The following is a 9,478-nucleotide window of genomic DNA, read 5'->3' as shown; positions in this document are numbered from 1 at the left end:
GGGGCCAGGGGCACGCACAGCTCTCCTCTGCTCTGGGGTCCATCGTCCGGGCGAGCAGAGCCCAGCCGAGGCAGCGCCGGCAGAACAGATCTGCCGGGTGTGTTCAGGCAGCAGTGAGTGGGCTGAGATCTGGTATCTAGTTAAAGTTGCAATCTTCCTCTTGGCGCCTGCTTTTAGATTTTAAGGAAGAAACTGCAGGAATTGGTAACTGACCAGAGTAAGATGCAGGGAACACACACAAATTTCGTAGGCTGGAGATGAGCAGAAAAAATGCTGGGCACCTCTAGAAAGGAGAAGTGGTTAGTTTTAGGTCTGCAGAGGGACGCTGATACTCAGAAATTAAATAACGGCAAAACCAATATCCAATTCCTGACATCCGCTATTAAATCCAAATTGCTACAGTGAGCATACCTTTAAAATATTTCAACCTTTTATTTTACACAGTACTTTCCTTTANGGGGTGCAGGGGGAGGAGCAGAGAGAGAAGGGGAGAGAGAATTCCAAGCAGGCTGAGCACTGTCGGCACAGAGCCTGACATGGAGGCTCGAACTCATGAACCATGAGATCATGACCTGAGCTGAAATCATGAGTCAGACGCTTAAATGACTGAGCCCCTCAGGCGGCCCTGACCATTTTAAAATAACAGAAATCACATGAGGAAGAGGCAACACAAAGTCAAAAGTGAAGCAAACACAGAGCTCTGCATCTTCATCGGAAAAGGCAAAAGTGAGCTCGAGAAAGCCAGTGATGTGGAGGGAAGAGATGCCCAATGCTCGGCTGTACTCACTTATTGCTGCCATTCAAGCATGCTTTTTGCATAGCATCAACAGTGTATTGAAGGAATTCGTGGGCATCTTCTTGGTTTCCGAAACGGAAGTGCCTAGCTATACCTGTGAAGTTTAAGACACGGCATTATCATCACAGACAATATGCCTCGGCTGTACCCCCCCACCCACACCCCTCCGCAGACGTTCTACCCTGTGACCTGTCAGTCAGAAAATACCTGATAATTATTTTACTTCCCCTACCCCGGGAAGGGCTGGGGCCAGGCCGCCGAAGACCATTACAAGTGCACGTGGGGTAGAGCGCCAAGGGAGCCTGGAGACCGTGGGTGGTCAGCAAGTTAATAAAATCACACTGCAGTAATTCAACTTCTGCCGTATGGTCTCAAAATTTGTTTGACACGTTATGTTAGTGCCCACAATCTTAAATTTGGTGCCAGGGCTCCTTAAGAGAATTCATGGCAAACATAAATGTCTGACCCCATCTCGATTCTGTCCCAACAACCCACAGAACACCGTGCATCTCAGTTACACGGCAGCCCGGCAGCCCTGTTTCTTACTGAGCAGCTTCAAGACAGAATGACATAATGAAATGCGAGAGTATAAACAATGTTACACTAAAGCATTAACAGAGCAATTTCTACAGATGAATATACAGGAATATAAATTAGCCGGAGTCATATGAAACTGCCAGCGTCCTGTCAGTTCTGCCTACAAAAATGGCAATCTCATGATCCAACCACATACGTCAGGGGGGCTATGTGAGCTCGTGAATATGGGTGCACACAAACAGCAATGACCTTTTCTTAAAGTCTAGGTTTAAAAATATGAACCATTCTTTATATATACAAACTTAAACAAACAAAATTACCCCTGGCTAATTCTGCTGGGATCCAGCGCTGTTTAAAAAATGTTTGCACTGTCTCCTCTGGCCTGTTAATAATGCCAAGGGCCAATAGAACACCTCTTAATCTTGAGCAGCTTTTTAGGCAAAAGGATTATAGATTGTCACTGTATAATTATCCACCCCTGTAATTACCCAGCTAGATTCCAGATTAACAGTTAGGGTTTCTTTTTTATTTGCATGCATTTTTTTCTTCTAACTCAATTAAGATGATGTAAAAGTTTACTGCAAAAACACACAGAAGGTGCATTAAAAAATTTCAAGCATCCTATCTTTATCATTATAATGCAAAAGAAAAATTTAAAGTTGCTTAAAAATTAAATAGAAAAAGTAAAACTTATCTACAAATTTGCTGAGTTATGAGTTTAAATGTTGCTTTAAGAGTATAATTAGCTTTAGGGGCTCCTGGGTGGCTCAGTCGGTTAAGCATCCGACTTTGGCTCAGATCATGATCTTGCAGTTCGTGGGTTCGAGCCCCGCATCAGGCTCTGTGCTGACAGCTAGCTCAGAGCCTGGAGCCTGCTTCACATTCTGTGTCTCCCTCTTTCTCTGACCCTCCCTGGCTCACGCACACTCTCTCTCAGAAATAAATTTTTAAAAAAATTTTAAATTAAAGAGTATAATGAACTTTGATAATTCCTGAGGCTATAGTTTAATACTAATTCATTCACTGAATTAAAACTAATTCAAAAATATTTAATTAAAAAAATTTTAAATTTATTTCTGAGAGAGAGAGAGAGAGAGAGAGAGAGAACACACAGGGGAGGGTCAGAGAGAGAGAGGGAAATACAGAATCTGAAACAGGCTCCAGGCTCTGAGCTAGCTGTCAGCACAAAGCCCAATGCGGGGCTCGAACCCACTAACCGTGAGATCATGACCTGAGCTGAAGTCGGATGCTTAACCATCTGAGCCACCCAGGCACCCCTACTTCAAAAATATTTAAAGAAACTTGTGGGACAGTATTATAGTATAACTCGGCATAGAAACCCAAATATCTAGGAGAAAAAAAAAATCATTGTAAAACTTAACAATGATTTTGTTAAGAAAGTGATTTTCTACTAAACTGAATACTTGATTACACTATCATCTTTTAGGGTTTCAAAATGTGTTTCTATACTAAACATTTTATTAGAAATTTGTTATGAATCAAAGATACATCCATGAATGATAAAATGTTTGTTTTCTGCAATACACCAGGGGCTCATATTTTACCGGTTGGGGCATCAAGATCAATTACCTAATAAATACTAAAATCAACTACTAGAGACAATACTTACGTCGCATCTCATTAATGACAAACATCGGTTTAATAACATCCCCAGGATTACTGAGTGCCTGGGTGATATGTGCTTGCATTGTACACATCATACAAAATCCTTCTGCGTGACCTGAAAGATAACAGATGATAATCCTCCAAATTAGCAAAATATGGCTCTATAGACATCATGGACTACTTTAAATAAGGGGCACACTCCTGAAATGAATTAATGACAATGGCTACTATGTGTCACACCCTGAGCTACCTACATTCATTCGTTCTCATGTAATTCTCTAACAAGCCTAAGTGATCAGTGTATACTGGCTCAATTTTGTAAGAGAAAAACTGAGGCTCAGAGGGTTAAAATTTTGCCCAATGTCAAATAGTTATTAAGCAGATGACACACACTGCACTCAAATATTTTATTCATTTTCAAAGCCTGTGCTCTTAACTACTCTTCATACCGGGAAAAACAGGTTTTCTCATATACTACCTTTTGTCTCAAACAGTAAAAAGAGTCTCCATACAAGAGAATCAAAGCCTTTCCGTAAATACTCTGGTCTTGTTGGACATGCACACGGGTATCTGTTGCATATTCTTCTTCTTTTTTACAACTTCTAAAAAATGTGAAAACCATTCTTAGCCCATAACTAACTGGTTCTACTGGTATCCCGTGAGTAGAGGCCACAAATGCGGCTAACCATCCTAGGAAAAGCCCAGACCAGCCCCCAGAACAAAGCATTATCTGGTTCCAAACATCAATAGTCTGAGATTGAGAAACTCAGCCTTAAACTAAAGGCCACTCAGAACCTGCCTCACAAAGCTTTCAAAGACTTGAAAGGTTCAAACCACTTCCAACTGATACAACTGTGTCCCAAAATAGAGCTCAAAAATATTTATAGGAATAAAAAATCCCGAAAACTTTCAGCACCCAAAAACATAAAATTCTAATTAAAGACTACGAGGCATGCAAAAATGCAGGCATGACCAATAACCAGGAGAAAATGAACAGAAACAGACCCAGAAATGGCACAGATAGTAGAATCAAAAGACAAAGACATTAAAAAATATATAATATGTACATTCATGTGTTCGAGGAGGTAGAAAAAAGCAAAAGCATGTTAGAGGGAGCCATGGAAACAGATCCAAATGTACTTTACAGGTGAAAGGTAGAATCTCTGAGATGAAAAAGAAAGATGAGATTAATAACAGATCAGACAGAAGAGGAGAAAACATCAGTGAACTTGAAGACTTAGCAACAGAAATCATTCATAATGAAACACATACACACACAAACTCAAAACAACAACAACAAAAAGAATAGCTTATCAGTGAGCAGGGGGACTCCAAGTTAATCCCTAAATATACCTGTGACTGGAGTCTGAAGAAACAGAACAAATGTTTCAGGAAACAATGACTACCTACAGAGAGCACAACGGAGATTTTTAGTGATGCTACGGTTTTGTTTTCTGAAAAGGTGGTGGTTTGCATGAATCTGTACCTGTGTTAAAATTCACTGAACTGTGCACCAAAAACATTTAACATTACTCTAATGACAAAAATTTTTTAATTTTAAATGGCTAGAAGTCATACAAATTTGAAACAGTACATTTACAGACCTAAGAACCCCAGTAAGTCCCAAACAGAAAAAGACACAAAAAAAACTACACAAAAACCACTCAGACTGCTTAGGACAGTGATATAGACAGCATCATAAAAGCAGTTAGTAAAAACAAATAAATAAACATGTATATAGAAACAAAGGTAAAACTGATGACTAACTTCGTCAGAAACAACAGGAGACAGAAAACAGTGCAGTAACATCTTTTGGGTATTGGAAGAAAAATGTTCTTCTCACACTGTATAGAACACAGAATTCTATACCCCATGAAAACATCTTTCTAAAATAAAAATGAGACTTTCACTTCTGGGAAGACAGAGTAGTTCTTTTCCCTATTCCTGTGCGAAATACAAAAGCCCTGGACATTGTCTATAAAACAAACGTAGGAAGGCAGTGAAAGAGAGAAAGGAAAAGACAAGCTAGCAACTATGGAACCCAAAGAATGACACCATGGCAAGTTCCCTGGGTTTTCTTTGTGCTTCAGATAGTCCAGAGCTGAAGAAGCCAGCAACCTGGAAACACCAACAAATAGAACAAAACCCCAGTGAAAGCCCGTTTTCTGTAGCCAAAAGGCCATGAAAAGGGGAGTTTGGCAAGACAAAAATCTTTTAGACGGTAATTCTCTACTGTAGCCACACACCACAGAAATATGATGACACCCCATACCCTTAGGCCAGCAAGGCCAAGCAGGCAGCCTAAACTTCCACTTGCCAGGCTGTAATGAGGCGCCCAACCCACCCATGCAGAAGAATGTCAGAAAAGGTAGAGTAGGAGCTAGAACTTTCATCCATGTGGAATGATAACAATCACACCCCATCCCATGGCAAAGATCAGGTGAGGAGCCTGGACTTCTATACCACCCCCTGGTAGTGAAGATGACTCCAATTCTCCATTGGAGAGAACTGGTTTCAAAATCAGGTCTTTCATTATCACCCAGTGGTACAAAGCTGCTGTGGTGTCAGTGGAGACCAAGTAGACAACAGGAACAAGGAGTCTCAACCTCCCCCTACCCACAAGCCTCATGAGTGTTGGTGGAGACTGAGTAGGGAGCCTGGCCTTCTACCTCAACCTAATACTACTTCCTTTGCCAGAGTGCTATCAAAGAAATCCAGCTGAGGCAATCATTAGATAAGATCCACATAAAATCTGTTACACAAAAACATCCAGGTTTCAACTGAAAATCACTCATCGTTTCTCAAATGAGTGAAAAAAAAAATAAAGAGATGCCCACACTGAGATGATTGAGATGTCAGAATTATCTAACAAAGGTTTTAAAAAAGCCAGGATAAAAATGGCTCAGCCAATAATGACAAACACACTAGAAACAAATGAAGAGTATAGAAAGACTCAACAAAGATACAGGAGATATAAAGAATCAAACGGAAACTTTACAAACAAAAAGTACAATAATCAAAATAAACACTGGATAAGCTAAACAGAAGAATAGAGATTACAAAAGGAAAAAAAATCAGTCAACATGAAGACAGAACAACAGAAATTCTCCTCTGAACAACAAAGAGAAAACAGACTGGGGGAGGGGAGAAATGAACAGAGCCTCAGGGACCTGTGGGACTCTAACAAAACATGTAGCACACATGTCATCAGAATCTCAGAAGGAGAGGAGAGACTAAGCAGGGGCTGAGAAAGTATTACAAGAAAGGAAGGCTGAAAATTTCCCAAATTTGGTAAAAGATAGAGAAGTCTATAGATTCAAGAAGCTGAGCAAACCCCAAACAGGAAAAAAAAAACAAAGAAACTAACCCAAAATATATCATAACTAAACTTCTGAAAACTAAAGACAGAATCTTGAAAGCAGTGAAAGAAAACAATACTTTATCTATAAGTGTGTGTGTGTGCGCACACACGCATGTGTGTGTGAAATAAACACTAGAAAAATGACAAGCTTCAGATAAAAAAATGGTGGGAGCCAGAGGAACCGGAACAATTTTCAAAGTCTGAAAGAAAAGGGCTTTCAGCCCAGAATCCTACATACAGCGGAAATACCCTTCAGGAATGAAGGCAAAATCAAGACATTCTCAGATGAGGCAAAACTAAGAAAAGCTGTCACCAGTACACATACCCTAAAAGAATGACTAGAGGAAATTCTCTCAACAAAAAGGGAAATTATTTTTTTAAAAAAAGAAACCCTGGAACATCAAAAAGGAAGAAAAAAATAGTAACCAAAAATAAAGGCAAATATAATAGGCTTTCTTTTTCTTGAGGTTCTAACTTATGTAATGGTTAAAACAAAAATTATAACACTGTCACTGATATGGTTCTAAATGTAAGTGGACAAAATATTTAATTACATGACAACTAAGGGAGACTAAAGAGAGGTAGAAGGTTTCTACACTTACCTTTATTTGGTAAAATGACAACACCAGTAGACGCTGATAAATTATGTATATATAATGCAAACCTAGAGCAACCACTAAAGAGAGTACCTACACTCAAAAATGTTAAAAATAAATCAAAACACAATTCTAAAAAATAAATATTCAAGTAATCCATGGGAAGGCAGGAATAAGAAAGCCAACATGAAAAACAAAGAAATCAGGAAACAAAAGGACAGACTTAAGTCCTGATTTGTCATTAAGCTTAAATGTAAATGTTATGAATATACCAATAAAAAAAACAGATTAACAAAGTAGATGGGATAACATGACTCAATCATAGGATACCTACAAGAAACTCACTGCAAATGTAACAATACAGGCAGGCTGAAAGAAAAAGGATCGAAAGAGATATGTTATGCAAACATTAAAGAAAACAGGAATGGCTATATTAATAGCAGATAGAGCAGACTTCAGAATAAGGTATGCTACCAGAGGAAGGGACATTATCAAAAATTGATCCAAAAAACATTATATATATATATATATACATATCTACAGCAATCCTAAATGTGTTTGTACCAAACAACAAAGCTGCAATATATATGAACTGAACTCTGATGGAACTAAAAACAGAAACAGAGAAATCCACAACTAGAGCTGGAAACCTCAACATCCTTCTGTCAATAAATGAACAATTAGAAAATCATCAAGGGTATAGAACTCAACAATATCATCAGCCAATGGGATATGGATAATTTATAGAACACTCCAGAAAACAGCACGATACAAATTCATTTCACGCATTCATGGAACATATACCAAGATAGACCATATCCTGGGTCACAAAACAAATCTCAAAAAATTTAAGGGAGAGGAACCTGGTTGGCTCAGTCAGTTGAGTGTTGAACTTAGTTTCAGGTCATGATCTCACGATTTGCAAGTTGCAGCTCCCCCACTGGGGTCGCTGCTGTCAGTGCAGAGCCTGCTTTGGATCCTCTGTCCCCGCTCTCTGCCCCTCCCCTGCTTGTGCACATGTGCTTGCTTGCTTGCATTCTTTCCCTCTCTCAAAAAAAAAAAAATAATAATAATAATACATTAAAACATTTTAAGAGAATAGAAATAATAAGGGATATGTTTTCTACCATATTGTACTTACACTAGAAATTAGAAAAAGATAACAGAAAAATCAATAAACACTTGGAAACTAAGTAACATGCTTCCATATAATCCATAGATCAAAAAATAAATCTCAAGGGGAATTAAAAATGCAGTGAACTGAATGAAAAGACAATATATTAAAAATGTAGAGACCCAGCCAAAGCATTGCTGAAAGGGAAATGTATAGGAATTGTCAATTTTGGAAACAGAAACCAAGGATTTCAATACAGACCCCGCAGATATCAAAAATCGATTTTGTAATTTAAAAACTCTCGGGGCGCCTGGGTGGCTTAGTCGGTTAAGCGTCCGACTTTCGCTTAGGTCATGATCTCGCGGTTCGTGGGTTCGAGCCCTGCGTCGGGCTCTGTGCTGACTGCCAGCTCAGAGCCTGGAGCCTATTTCAGAGTCTGTATCTCCCTCTCTCTGACCCTCCCCTGCTCACACTGTCTCTCTCTCTCCTAGAAATAAATAAATAAATAAAAATAAATAAAAATAAAAATAAATTAAAAAAAATAAAATAAAAACTCTCAAAAAGGAAATCTCCAGACCAAGAGAACTTCACTGGTAAATTCTACCAAGTGTTTAAATATGAACCTACATCAATTCTACACAATCTCTTCAAAACTACAGAGGAGTTAATAGATCCCAAATTCATTTTTTATAAAACTAGTATTACCCTAATAGTGAACCAAACAAATATGGTACAAAACCAGAAAATTACAGACCAATCTCTCTCATGAATAGATACGTAAAATTCCTTAATAAAATATTACAAGTAAAATTCAGCCAAATTTAAAACTAATTACACATAACAGGGGAGAGGGGAAGATGGTGTGGAGGAGGAGGACCCTAAGTTCAACTCGTCCCAAGAATACAAGATAACTAACAAATCATCCTAAATACCCTAGATATTGATCTGAGAACAATTTCTACAAACTCCACAACTAAAGGTAGAGGAGAGGCCACATGAAGAAGGCAGGCAGAGCAGAGATGCAGACTGGGAGAGAAAATGTGGCTCCTGCAGTGGGGAGGGAGCTGCAGTCACAGAAAAGGGCAGGGCAAGAGACGTACTAGCACACAGGGCAGCGCAGGGGGAAAAGAATCCCCACAGCAATTGGCTTGGAAAGCAAAAGGTTCCAAATTTCAGGAGTTCTTACAACCAGGGGGCTGTAAAGCCTGAAGTTTTAAAGGTCAGAGTATGTGGCTCTGGTAAAATTCAGAAGACACTGGTGCTGCTCTTGGAGAAGACAGACCTACAGCATGGAAACAAGATCTGAAGAGTGCGTGGGGCGCACAGTAGGGAGGTTAGTTGCTCATCTCAGAGAATGTCCTAGAAAGAGTGTGTTCACAGAGAGACCCCTTGGAACAAAGGAACTGGCCATCAGCATTTCCTTCTGCCCCTCAGCATAAACAAGGAGC

The 9,478-nt window shown here is 39.3% G+C and overlaps 1 protein-coding gene across 1 annotated transcript in view; it reads right to left on the bottom strand.

The window, feature by feature from the left end:
* USP42 (ubiquitin specific peptidase 42) overlaps positions 1-9,478 on the bottom strand; it is a 47,336-nt gene that overhangs the window by 15,977 nt on the left and 21,881 nt on the right. Inside the window, 2 exon segments of the mRNA XM_077758727.1 lie at positions 788-890; positions 2,964-3,074. Coding sequence (XP_077614853.1) covers positions 788-890; positions 2,964-3,074 — 214 coding nt within the window.

Source organism: Crocuta crocuta, unplaced genomic scaffold (assembly GCF_008692635.1).
Source record: "Crocuta crocuta isolate KB4526 unplaced genomic scaffold, BGI_CrCroc_1.0 scaffold273, whole genome shotgun sequence".
Lineage (NCBI taxonomy): Eukaryota > Metazoa > Chordata > Mammalia > Carnivora > Hyaenidae > Crocuta > Crocuta crocuta.
This window is presented reverse-complemented; position numbering and strand designations above follow the sequence as displayed.